Source organism: Symphalangus syndactylus, chromosome 5 (assembly GCF_028878055.3).
Source record: "Symphalangus syndactylus isolate Jambi chromosome 5, NHGRI_mSymSyn1-v2.1_pri, whole genome shotgun sequence".
Classification (NCBI taxonomy): Eukaryota; Metazoa; Chordata; class Mammalia; order Primates; family Hylobatidae; genus Symphalangus; species Symphalangus syndactylus.
In genome coordinates, this window is record NC_072427.2 from 147,245,875 (window position 1) to 147,259,478 (window position 13,604).

At 47.5% G+C, this 13,604-nt stretch overlaps 1 protein-coding gene and 1 pseudogene across 4 annotated transcripts in view; one reads left to right on the forward strand and one right to left on the reverse strand.

The window, feature by feature from the left end:
- Positions 1-6,820: 6,820 nt before the first annotated feature.
- The window catches only part of LOC129483411 (solute carrier family 2, facilitated glucose transporter member 3-like), a 56,902-nt gene continuing 50,118 nt past the window's right edge, over positions 6,821-13,604 (forward strand). Inside the window, exons 1-4 of one of the 4 annotated variants that reach the window (XM_063639698.1) lie at positions 6,856-6,947; positions 8,083-8,141; positions 8,695-8,838; positions 10,309-10,491. In XM_063639698.1, the coding sequence (XP_063495768.1) occupies positions 10,474-10,491 (18 nt within the window). In that variant the 5' untranslated portion in view covers positions 6,856-6,947; positions 8,083-8,141; positions 8,695-8,838; positions 10,309-10,473. Of the gene's footprint in view, positions 6,948-8,082; positions 8,142-8,694; positions 8,839-10,308; positions 10,492-13,604 lie in introns of all 4 variants that reach the window. The other 3 variants (XM_063639697.1, XM_055280759.2, XM_055280758.2) reach the window with 3 other exon arrangements.
- On the reverse strand, positions 8,655-9,172 carry LOC129483426 (myosin regulatory light chain 2, smooth muscle major isoform-like; annotated as a pseudogene).

Consider the following 13,604-nt stretch of genomic DNA (forward strand, 5'->3'; position numbering starts at 1 on the left):
ACTTGTCAGTGAGGCTCGGGCTGCACAGAAGCCCATGGAGACAGAATGGGGAGGCTCAGGCATGGCGGGCTGCAGGTCCCGAGCCCTGCCCCACGGGAAGGCAGCTAATGCCCTGCAAGAAATCTAGCGTAGCGCCGGTGGGCCGGCACTGCTGGGGGACCCAGCACACCCTCCGCAGCTGCTGGCCCAGGTGCTAAGCCCCTCATTGCCCGGGGCCTGCAGGGCTGGCAGGCTGATGCGAGTGCGGCGCCGCCGAGCCCACACCCACCCGGAACTCGTGCTGGCTCGCGAGCACCGCGCGCAGCCCGGGTTCCCACCCACGCCTCTCTCTCCACACCTCCCCGCAAGCTGAGGGAGCCGGCTCCGGCCTCAGCCAGACCAGGAAGGGGCTCCCACAGTGCAGCAGCGGGCTGAAGGGCTCCTCAAGTGCCGCCAAAGTGGGAGCCCAGGCAGAGGAGGCGACGAGAGCCAGTGAGGGCTGTGAGGACTGCCAGCAGGCTGTCACCTCTCAGCGCAATCTTGGCTTACTGCAACCTCCGCCTCCCGGGTTCACGCCATTCTCCTGTTTCAGCCTCCTGAGTAGCTGGGACTACAGGCGCCTGCCACCACGCCAGTTAATTTTTTGTATTTTTAGTAGAGACGAGTTTCACCTTGTTGGTCAGGCTGGTCTCAAACTCTTGACCTCAGATGATCCACCCGCCTCAGCCTGGCAAAGTGTTGGGATTACAGGCGTGAGCCACCGCGCCTGGCCATTTTTGTATTTTTAGTAGAGACAGGGTTTCAGTGTGTTGGCCAGGCTGGTCTTGAACTCCTGACCTTGTGATCCACCCTCCTCAGCCTCCCAAAGTGCAGGGATTACAAGCATGAGCCACTGCACCTGGCCAATTTCTCTTTTTTTTTTCTGAGACCCAGCTAATGTTTGTATTTTTAGTAGAGACAGGGTTTCTCCATGTTGGCCAGGATGGTCTGAATCTCCTGACCTCGTGATGCGTCCGCCTCAGCCTCCTAAAGTGCTGGGATTACAGGCATGGGCCACCATACTCGGCCTCAGTAGTAATCTTGATGGAATTCTGTTATCAATATTGATTAATCAGTATTAATTTTTTTTTTTTTTGAGACAAGAGTCTTGCTTTGCTGCCCAAGCTGGAGTGCAGTGGTGTGATATTGGCTCACTGCAACCTCGGCCTCCTAGGTTCAAGCGATTCTCCTGCCTCAGCCTTGATTTTTTGTGTGTGTTTTTGTTTTTGTTGTTGTTGTTGTTTTTAAAATATTTATTTATTTATTTATTTTGAGACGGAGTCTCGCTCTGTCGCCCAAGCTGGAGTGCAGTGGCGCAATCTGGGCTCACTGCAAGCTCCGCCTTCCGGGTTCACGCCATTCTCCTGCCTCAGCTTCTCCAAGTAAGTAGCTGGGACTACAGTCGCCCACCACTACGCCCGGCTAATTTTTTTTTGTATTTTTAGTAGAGACGGGGTTTCACTGTGGTCTCGATCTCCTGACCTCGTGATCTGCCTGCCTCGGCCTCCCAAAGTGCTGAGATTACAAGCGTGAGCCACGGCGCCCGGCCTAAAATATTTGTTTATTTATTTTTGAGACGGCGTTTTGCTCTTGTTGCCCAGGCTAGGGTGCAATGGCACGATCTCAGCTCACTGCAACCTCCGCCTCCAGGTTCAAGCTATTCTCCTGCCTTAGCCTCCCAAGTAGCTGGGGTTACAGGAATGCGCCACCACACTTGGCTAATTTGGTATTTTTAGTAGAGATGGGGTTTCTCCATGTTGGTCAGGCTGGCTTGAACTCCCAACCTCAGGTGATCCACCTGCCTCGGCCTCCCAAAGTGCTGGGATTATAGGTGTGAGCCACGATGCCTAGCCTGTTGTTTCTTGTTTTTTTGGAGATGTCACTCTGAGGCCCAGGCTGGAGTGCAGTGATACCACTTCGGGTCACTGCAACCTCCACCTTCCAGGTTCAAATGATTCTCCTGTCTCTGCCTCCCTGCTAGCTGGGATTACAGGCATGAGCTACCATACCCAGCTAATTTTGTATTTTTAGTAGAGATGGGGCTTTACCATGTTGGTCAGGATGGTCTCGAACCCCTGACCTCAAGTACCTTCCCGCCTCGGCCTCTCAAAATGATGGGATTACAGGCGTGAGCCACCGCGCCAGGCCTGGAAGGGATGTTTAGAGATATATTGACAAGTTGCAGAATGCTCTGAACTCATTAGCTTCTACAATGGATTTCCCTTTCAGTCTCAAGACATTTCCAGAGGTTGGTAATTTATTTATTGACTTTTTTCTGAAATAAAATCAATGTCCATTACAAAAACTTTAAAACCACAGTAGTGTAAAAATAGGATATATAGGAACTTCTTTGCGCTCCCTCATTTAGTTCTACTCCACGGAATTAATGATTGTTAATATTTTCTTGTTTATCCTTTCAGAACTCCATTTATTGGTGAGAATGGTGTCCTATAAAACGTCTTAGCCAGAGTCAGGAAGCTGAGGCAGGAGAATTGCTTGTACTCGGGAGGTGGCAGTTGCAGTAAGTTGAGATCCAGCCACTGCACTCCAGCCTGTGCAACAGAGTGAGACTCTGTTTCAAAAAAGAGAAAAGAAAAAACATCTTAGCCAGGCACAATGGCTCATGCGAGTAATCACAGCACTTCTGGAGGCCAAGGTGGGAGGATCCTTTGAGGACAAGAGTTCGAGACCAGCCTTGGCAACTCATAGAGATTCCATCTGTAAAAAAAATGTAAAGAAAAGCTTCACAGGCCGGGCGCGGTGGCTCATGCCTGTAATCCCAGCACTTTGGGAGGCCGAGGCGGGCGGATCACGAGGTCAGGAGATCGAGACCATCCTGGCTAACACAGTGAAACCCCGTCTCTACTAAAAATACAAAAAAAATTAGCCGGGCGAGGTGGCGGGCGCCTGTAGTCCCAGTTACTCGGGAGGCTGAGGCAGGAGAATGGCGTGAACCCAGGGGGCGGAGCCTGCAGTGAGCCAAGATCGCGCCACTGCACTCCAGCCTGGGCGACAGTGAGACTCCGTCTCAAAAAAAAAAAAAAAAAAAAGAAAAGAAAAGCTTCACAACACGGTCTATATATTTAATATACATCAAAATATGTTAAATCTGGAAAACAATTTTTATTGAAGGATAAAGTAATCTTTCTAAAATACATTTTAAAATTTCATAGGGATAAGAAAGTTATGGAGGCAGAAATGGTGCAGGAACATTAGAAACACCATCACATCAGCTGGGCATGGTAATGTACACTTGCAATCCTAGCTACTCGGGAGGCTGAGGTAGGAGGATCCCTGGAACCTGGGAGTTTGAGATCAGCTTGGGCAGCACAGTGAGACCCCCATCTAAAACAAACAAAAAACAGCCGGGCGTCGTGGCTCATGCCTGTAATCCCAGCACTTTGGGAGGCCGAGGCGGGCGGATCATCTGAGGTTAGGAGTTCGAGACCAGCCTGACTAACGTGGTGAAACCCCATCTCTACTAAAAATACAAAATTGGCCGGGCGCCGTGGCTCATGCCTGTAATCCCAGCACTTTGGGAGGCTGAGGCGGGCCAATCATGAGGCCAGGAGATTGAGACCATCCTGGCTAACATGGTGAAACCCTGTCTCTACTAAAAATACAAACAAACAAACAAAAAAATTAGTCAGGCATGGTGGCAGGTGCCTGTAGTCCCAGCTACTCAGAAGCTGAGGCAGGAGAATTGCTTCAATGATGGAGGCAAAGGTTGCAGTGAGCCGAGATTGCACCATTGCACACTAGCCTGGGCGACAGAGCGAAACTCTGTCTCAACAACAAAAACCAAAAAACTACCACAGTGGGATTTTAACAGAGGACACTAAGAGCATCCAAACACTACTTATGAAACAAATTGATAGAGCCTAGACTATGTCTCAAGTTATAACTGAAAATATACAGCTTATGAAACTAAGACACGAGAGTACAAATTCAGGCTCAGACAGTCAAAAATTGTTATTTATTGATGGAATCACATGATTTCCCAGCAATTCAGCTTCCTCATTTATAATTTAGAGTAATAATTGCTGGGAAGTGCAGTCTCATGCATGTAGTCTTTGAATCCTGACTTGGCCTCATAAGAATAGACCGTGGGTCTGGAATACCTCTTTACCAAGAGATAAAAGAGCCCGGCCGGGTGTAGTGGCTCACATCTGTAATCCCAACACTTTGTGGGGCAGGCAGATCACTTGAGGCCAGGAGTACAGACCAGCCTGGCCAACATAGTAAAACGTCATCTACACTAAAAATACAAAAATTAGCTTGGTGGAGTGCTACACATCTGTAGTCCCAGCTACTCAGGAGGCTGAGGCACGAGAATTGCTTGAACCTGGGAGATGGAGGTTGTAGTGAGCCGAGATTGCACCACTGTACTCCAGCCTGGGTGACAGAGCAAGACCCTGTCTCAAATTAAAAAAAAAAGATGCCGGGCGCAGTGGCTCATGCCTCTAATCCCAGCACTTTGGGAGGCCCAGGCAGGCAGATCGCCTGAGGTCAGGGTTTGAGACCAGCCTGGTCAGCATGGTGAAACCCCGTCTCTACTAAAAATACAAAAATTAGCTGGGCATGGTGGCAGGTGCTTGTAATCCCAGATACTCAGGAAGCTGAGGCAGGAGAATCGCTTGAACCTGGGAGATGGAGGTTGCAGCGAGCCGAGATTGTGCCATTTCACTCCAGTTGGGCAACAGAGCAAGACTCTATCTCAAAAAAAAAAAAGAGAAAAGAAAAAAGCCCATGTAACCTATGCTGGCTTATTGTCTCTGTGAGACTATCTTTCCCTGTGGCAAGCCCAGTGCGCCAGAGGGGTACGCATAGCCAATTTCCCTGCACTGGCTGCCAGGAAGCTGATCTTGCTCTGTAAGTAAAGCATGGCTCCACCCATGGCTTGACTGCATTGTTTTGTGCAACTCTGATACAAGGTGCATTGAGTGGAGACATTTGGAGTTCTATTCTTGTCGGTTGGCACAGTGATGATCTTTGCAATCCTCCATGTGGTGGGAGTCATTCCTTCGGTGTTGGTAACCAGTGTTCAGTGTTCTGCTCGCCTGGGATTGATAACCGGGTGTACCATATTTTGCTTAATGATCAAGTGAGGCCAGGCGTGGTGGCTCACACCTGGAATCCCAGCACTTTGGGAGGCCGAGGCAGGCGGACCATCTGAGATTAGGAGTTTGAGACCAGCCTGGCCAACATGGTGAAATCGGTCTTTACTAAAAATACAAAAATTAGCTGGGCATAGTGGCACGTGCCTGTAACCCCAGCTACTCAGGAGGCTGAGGCAGGAGAATCGCTTGAACCCAGGAGGCAGAGGTTGCAGTGAGCAGAAATCGCTCCATTGCACTCCAGCCTGGGTGACAGAGTGAGACTCTGTCTCAAAAAACAAAAAACAATGATCAAGTGAGATAATATTTAAACATTTCTACATAAATATATATAAATAATATATTAAAATTCTATATACAGTCTAGTTATGTTAAAAATGTTGATATTGGGCTGGGTGCAGAGGCTCACACCTGTAATTCCAGCACTTTGGGAGGCCAAGGCAGGTGGATCACCTGAGGTAGGGAGTTCTTGACCTGCCTGACCAACACGGAGAAACCCTGTCTCTACTAAAAACACAGAATTAGCTGGGCGTGGTGGCACATGCCTGTAATCCCAGCTACTAGGGAGGCTGAGGCAGGAGAATTGCTTGAACCCTGGAGACGGAGGTTGCATTGAGCTGAGATCTGCCATTGCACTGCAGCCTGGGGCATCAAGAACGAAACTGTCTCAAAAAAAAAAAAAAAGAAAAAGAAAAACAACAACAAAAAACAAACAAAAAAACTTGATATTGTCCTTAACTCCTTCCAAAAATCACATGAGCTTCTGCCAATAACTAGAGAGGAAAGATGATCATCAGATATATTTAACATCGAAGGAACAAATAGGACAAAATTATCAATTCTGTACTGCAACCAATAAAAAGCTAATGTCTGTATTTGTACATTTGGTAATATGATTACATGTTAGATGGTGGCACGTATATGTGAGTGTGTGCCTGTGTGTGTTTTGAGTAGTGTGAAAAATAAGAGAGTAAGTGGTTTTTCTCCCACTGGCTGGAACAAGAAAAAGTTTATAGGCATACCCAGCAATAATGGAAACACAAACCAACTCCACAAGTCAATATATTCCTTCTACTTCCTTTTATTTTACAAGAAACTCTTTCTTAGTTTGTTTTTCCTTATGCTTTCTCTTGGACATTTCCTTATTATATTTCTTCTTCTTTTTTTTTTTTTTGAGATGGAGTTTCACTCTTGTTGTCCAGGCTGGAGTGCAATGGCGCGATCTCAGCTCACTGCAACCTCCGCCTCCCAGGTTCAAGCAATTCTCCTGCCTCAGCCTCCTGAGTAGCTGGGATTACAGGCATGCACCACCACGCCCGGCTAATTTTGTATTTTTAGTAGAGACGGGGTTTTTCCATGTTGAGGCTGGTCTCGGACTCCTGACCTCAGGTGACCCGCCCGCCTCAGCCTCCCAAAGTGCTGGGATTACAGGCGTGAGCCACCGCGCCCGGCCATTTCTTCCTTTTTTTTTATAAAACCATTGACTTCTCTGCAAAAAATGAGTTGTGGGAGGTGATTAATACAGGAATAAGGATATTGGTCTATATCTCATGTAGTTTCAATGTGAAGTTCCCTGATCAGCAATTCAGTTGTGGACCACATTAACGGACCATTCGAAGTCGAATCCTAGGCTTTTCGAGGCAGTTAGTGGGTCCCAACGGCTGCGGGCGGGGCCGGCGGGAGCCCAGCGGCGCAGTCGCTGTTACTGCCGGGCGCGGCGGCGGCCTGGGGCCAGGGCAGAGGCGCAGAGGCCCGGGAGGTGCGCGGTTGAGCGAAGCCGCGGGGCCCAACCGCAGTCGCGGGGTCTGGGAGGTGGGTGCGCCGCGCCGTCCCTGCGGCCGGGGGGTGCGGGAATGAGGACCCGAGCTGGGGTAGAGGTGGCCGAGCTGGAGTAGAGGTGGGCGGCTACTCGGTGGTGGGCCGGGCTAAGAAAGAAGAGTGCTGGGCCGGGCGCGGTGGCTCACGCTTGTAATCCCAGCACTTTGGGAGGCCGAGGCGGGCGGATCACGAGGTCAGGAGATCGAGACCACGGTGAAACCCCGTCTCTACTAAAAATATAAAAAAATTAGCCGGGCGTGGTGGCGGGCGCCTGTAGTCCCAGCTACTCGGAGAGGCTGAGGCAGGAGAATGGCGTGAACCCGGGAGGCGGAGCTTGCACTGAGCCGAGATTGCGCCACTGCACTCCAGCCTGGGTGGCAAAGCGAGACTCTGTCTCAAAAAAAAAAACAAGAGTGCTGCGGCTCTGGGGAACTAGCCTTGGAGAAGAGATTTGTGATTTACTGAGCACCTACTATGTCCTGGGCTCCGCTCTAAGTGCTGGGATCCCACAGCAAACGAAGCCACCCCAGCCCTTGCCCTCCTGGACTGTATATTCTAGGGAAGAGACAGACAAGAAAATGTATAGATATGTAACAAAATGCCGTAAATCTTCATAAATAAAAATGTAGTAGGGCTAGGGGAGTGGACTGTAAAGTTGGGAGTGGGGAAGGGGTCGGTCTGAGAGGCCATTGTGAGGAAGTGTCTTTTGGCAGGAAACCTGAATGAAATGAGGGAGCCTTGGGAGCATGATCCAGGTGGAGGGAACTGGATTCGGGCGGAGGAACTGCCTTGGCCTTGAAAGATACCTACCAGGAGTTCAAGTGCTGTGCGGGTGGATCAGCTTTGTAGATTTGTGCAAGATGAAAATTGGAATTCTCTTAGGAAATTATGGATCATTCATTTATTCATTCAGTGCTGGATTCATTTAGTGATTTATGTCTGAAGTGTGAGAGAATGGGAGTAAGGCCAAGTGCCCTTGGTAAAATACTGTTATTAGTTTTGTCCCAGTTTAATACACAGACTAAATTTAGAATTTGCATTGATTTTTAAGAATTCATCTGAGTTAATTTTACAGATAAATAAACAGTACCTCACTTGTTTTTTCTTTTTCTTTTTTTTCCGTGCTCAGCCCTCTGCTGGAGATTCTGCCTCCCCTGGGACAGATGTCTTCTTGAGCGCACTCCCACGGTGGGTGGCTGCTCTGGGCGGGTGTGCACTGGTGGTTCAACAGGGTGTAGGGGAGGAGTCTAGTGTCCTGTCCTCTGAGAGGGGACTTTAGTGAACTTGCATTTGGGTGGGGATGCACTTGAAGTGGTATTGGATCTCATGACTAAAGGTCCCTTCCTCCTGGGGGCACACAGGTTCCCTTCCTCCTTGGGGAGCAGCCCAGGAATGGCTGTCTTGGGGGCCTTCTCTCAGTGCCTCCAGGCCCTGGAGGCCCATCTCTTCAGAAGGCGGTCTTTCCTTGGAGGGGTCAGAGACTCCAGCCCAGGGCTCTAGGGTCACGGTGGGAACACCTGCCTCAGTCCTGCGCCGCACTTCTCTTGGCCTGATTTCTCCACTGGGAGCTGGGACCCGAAGTCTTCAAAGGGAGGATCCCCTGAGAGAAGGTCGTGGGCAGAGAGCTGGTACAGACCAGTGTGTGCGGGGGGTGGGGGCGTGACTGGCGGGGGGCCAGGGTGTCGCGAGGGCTGGGGTGGCCTAGTCATCTTTGCCCTTGGCACCATGTTTGAGGATGCAGGTGAACTCCACCTAGTTGAACTTGCCGCTTTTATCAATGGGAGCCTCCCAGTACATCTCATCCACTTCCTCATCTGTGAAGCTGTCACCCATGGTGGTGAGCAGCTCCTGGAGATGGAAACCTGAGGATTCCTCGTTGAAGCAGGTGGCAGGTAAAGGCATTTTGGATCACATCCTGGGGGTCTGTTCCATTCAGCTTCTCCCCAAACATGGTGAGGGAAGTGGTGAAGTTGATCGGCCGTGAGGCCTCGCTCATCATGCCCTGCAGGTATTCATCCTTGGGGTTCTTTCCCGGTGAAGCCAGCTTGTCGTGCTGTCCCCCTTGTCAATGAAGCCATCATGGTTCTGGTCAATCATGTTGAAAGCCTCCTTAAACTCCTGGACATGGAACTGGTCAAATATCAGGACGACATTGGATGTGGCCCCCTGTGGTGTGGTTGCTTCTTGGTGGTCTTGGCTTTGGTCCACTTGCTGGACATTTTGGCTTCAGGTAGGTGGGGGCTTCACTGGGTTCTTGGAGCTGGGCTGACTATACTACTTTACTTTTTTTGAAAAGTATATTTATTTGAGTTAAAAGAGTTCTGAGGGTTTTTTTTGGTTTGACTTTGTTTTTTCCAAGTGTGAATGACCTAGAAGATAAGAACTAGTTGATACAGGAACAAAAAGAGTGAGGCACGGGATGGGGAAGGTAGCAGAGAGAAATGAAAATGAAATAAGGAGGATGTGGAATAGTGGAAGGGACAGTCTTTCCTAATTCTCCTCCTCCTTCTAAGAGACTCAGAAAATAATACAGGTGATCAACGTAACGTATCTCAGCAGACCTTCAGAACTATTAATCCAAGTCAGGAGAGCTGGTAGAGGAGGAAATACACATTTGGTAACTGGTTAAGCAGAATCATCATTTCCAACTTCACTGTGGCTCACTGAAGCAGTTTAGGCTAAGGTGATGCTATGAGGAGAGGTGGCTTGTTCTAAGTGTTTTAAATTTTGTATGGCAAGGTAAACCACATTAAATCACAGAATTTTATGACAGCAAGATCACCTAATCCAATCCTTGCTCATTTTGCAGATAGGGAAACTGCTAGTTGGTGACAGAGAAACAACTCAAAATATAGGACAGACATTTTTACCTTACCTTCAGCTGTCTCTCCCCAGAACCCTTATTTGAAAAAATGCTTCTCAATGGCTACTGAATGAGTAGAATAAACTTTGTTGGGGATCCCAGAATTGAGTTAATCTAAAACATCATTAGAATTATATAAATTTTCGGCCGGGCGCGGTGGCTCACGCCTGTAATCCCAGCACTTTGGGAGGCCGAGGCGGGTGGATCACGAGGTCAGGAGATCGAGACCATCCTGGCTAACATGGTGAAACCCCGTCTCTACTAAAAATACAAAAAATTAGCCGGGTGAGGTGGCAGGCGCCTGTAGTCCCAGCTACGCGGGAGGCTGAGGCAGGAGAATGGCGGAACCCCGGGGGGCGGAGCCTGCAGTGAGCCGAGATCGTGCCACTGCACTCCAGCCTGGGTGAAAGAGCGAGACTCCGTCTCAAAAAAAAAAAAAAAAAAAAAAAAAAAAAAAAAAAAAAATTATATAAATTTTCACTTTTCTTCCAGAAGTATTTATTGGAGTGCCCATTGGCAAGGGGGCTAAATCACAGCCTCTTCCCTCAAGGAGCTTAAGCAGATGGAGTAAATGAATAACTAGATAATTACAATTTACAGGAAGCAGTACCTTGAAGAGAAATTGGAGAGGGAGTCAATTCCTAGGATAGCAGAGAGATGGACAACAGACAGAATGTGAGTATTAAAACTGATGTCAGATATCAAATTGGTTGGTCATGGTTATGTTGATAATCACAGTACCTATCATCTTCCTAAACTTTTCATGTCTTGATAATGTGTAATATACATAAGTGGTGGTGGGAGAGACTGTTACAGCCAACAGACTTGGTACATTACCAAAATCTTTTTATTCATAAGTAATTATTCTTTGCCATTTGCAGCCTTTTGTGCTTTAATATTATCAAGAGCAAGATGAATGATAAAATATTTATGATCAGCATTGTAATTGCAAACAGGCCTCCATAATAATCATACACAACTTGTTTTGAGGGAATTTCCTTGAAAAGAACCATGGCTATATAGGTGTGAAGAGTAACATAGAGTAATATATGAATGTACACAATAATAATAACTTTTTATAGACTATAGAGTGTAACTGAGTCATTGTACTTGCTTACTGTGATAAAGATCAAGAAAATGTATTCAGCAACATATGAGCCTTTGGATTGGGCTGGAGGGTAGGATAGGCAGCATCTGGTAGTTAAATTACATAAGCCTCACAAAGTGTTGGGATTACAGGTATACGCCACCAGGCCCAGCCAAAAAGTTAAAAATTAAAAAAAAAATTCAGTAAACCATGCTATAAAGAGATATGCTGTCACCCAGGCTAAATTCTTCCATTTATAGGGCATAAGCACAGCAGATTTACATAACGAAGCTAATGCCCCTGAAAAGAGAGTCAGCCTGTCTTTCAAAGCTTTGAAACCAGTCATTGACTTCTCCTCTCTGGCTGTGAAAGTCCTAGATGGCATAGGCCAGGCGTGGTGGCTCACGCTTGTAATCCCAGCACTTTGGGAGGCCGAGGTGGGTGGATCACGAGGTCAGGAGTTTGAGACCAGCCTGGCCAACATCGTCAAACCCCGCCTCTACTAAAAATTCAAAAATTAGCCCAGCTTGGTGTCCCATGCCTGTAGTCCCAGCTACTGGGAGGCTGAGGCAGGAGAATCTCTTGAGCCTGGGAGGCAGAGGTTGCAGTGAGCCAAGATTGAGCAACTGCGCTTCAGCATGGGTGACAAAAGTGAAACTCTCTCAAAAAAAAAAAACAAAAAAACACGAAAATCCTAGATGGCATCTTCTTCCAATATAAGGCTGTTTCATCTACACTGAAAATCTGTTGTATAGTGTTGCCACTTTTATCAATTATCTTAGCTAAATCTGGATAATTAGTTGTAGCTTCTGTATCAGCACTTGCTGCTTCACCTACCTTGTACTTTTAAGTTATAGGGACAGCTTCTTTCCTTAAACCTCATGAACCAACTTCTGCTACCTTCTAACTTTTCTTCTACAGCTTCCTCACTTTTCTCAGCCTTCATAAAATGAAAGAAAGTTGGCTGGGCCCAGTAGCTTATGCCTGTAATCCCAGCACTTTGGGAGGCTGAGGCGAGTGGATCACCTGAGGCCAGGAGTTCTAGATCAGCCTGGCCAGCATAGTGAAACCCTGTCTCTACTAAAAAATATAAAAATTAGCTGGGCGTGGTAGAGGGTGCCTGTGGTTCCAGCTACTTGGGAGGCTGAGGCAGGAGAATAGCTTGAACCCAGGAGGCGGAGATTGCAGTGAGCCGAGATCATGCCACTGCACTCACTCCAGCCTAGGCGACAGAGCAAGACTCCATCTCAAAGAAAAAAGAAAAAATTAAAGAAAGTTAGGGCCTTGCTCTGGATTAGGCTTTGGCTTAAGAAAATGTTTAGTGGTCTATCTAGACCACTAAAACTTTCTCCATATCAGTAATACATCTGTTTCACTTTCTTTTCTTTCTTTTTTTTTTTTTTTGAGACAGAGTCTTGGTCTGTCAGCCAGGCTGGAGTGCAGTGGCGCAATCTCGGCTCACTGCAGCCTCTGCCCACTGGGTTCCAGCGATTCTCCTGCCTCAGCCTCCTGGGTAGCTGGGATTAGCTGGGTACAGGCGCATGCCACCATGCCTGGCTAATTTTTGTATTTTTGGTAGAGACGGGGTTTCGCCATGTTGGCCAGGCTGGTCTCGAACTCCTGACCTCAGATGATCCACCCACCTTGGCCTTCCCAAAGTGTTGGGATTACAGGCTTGAGCCACCATGCCCGGCCCCTGTTTCACTTTCTTATCATTTGTGTGTTCACTGGAGTAGCACTTTTAATTTTCCTCAAGAACTTTTCCTTTGTATTTATAGCTTGGCTAACTATTTGGTGCAACAGGCCTTGCTTTTGGCTTCTCTTGGCTTTTGACATGCCTTTATCACTAAGCTTAATCATTTCTAGCTTTTGATTTAAAGTGAGATATGTTTGACTCTTTCACTTGAATTCTTAGATGCCATTTAGGGTTTTTAATTGGCCTAATTTTCAATATTATTGTCTCAGGAAATAGGGAGGCCTGAGAAGAGAGAGAAGGAGAGAGAAACAGGGAATGGCCAGTTAGTGGAGCAGTCAGAATGCATACAATATTTATTGATTAGATTTATTGTCTTTTATTTTTTTATTTTTATTTTCATTTTTTTTCTGAGACAGAGTCTCACTCTGCCGCCCAGGCTGGAGTGCAGTGGCACGATCTCGGCTCACTGTAACCTCCACCTCCCAGGTTCAAGAGATTCTCCTGCTTCAGCCTCCCGAGTAGCTGGGACTACAGGCACGTGCCACCACGCCTGGCTAATATTTTGTATTTTTAGTAGAGATGGGGTTCCACCATGTTAGCCAGGATGGTCTCGATCTCCTGACCTTGTGATCCGCCCGTCTCGGCCTCCCAAAGTGCTGGGATTACAGGTGGGAGCCATCGTGCCCGGCCCACATTCATTGTCTTATATAGATATGGTTCAAGCCAAAACAATGACAATAGTAATATCAAAGATCACTGATCACAGATCACCATAACAGATATAACAATAACGAAATGTTTGAAATATTGCAAGAATTACCAGAATGTGGCACAGAGACTCAAAGTGAGCTCATGCTGTTGGAGAAATGAGGCCAATAGACTTGCTTAACATAGGATTGCCACAAACCTTCAATTCATAAAAAAGTGCAATAGGAGCAAAATGCAATGAAGCAAAATGCAATAAAGCGAGACATGCCTGTAGTGTGGTCAGGGAAGGCCTCTTAT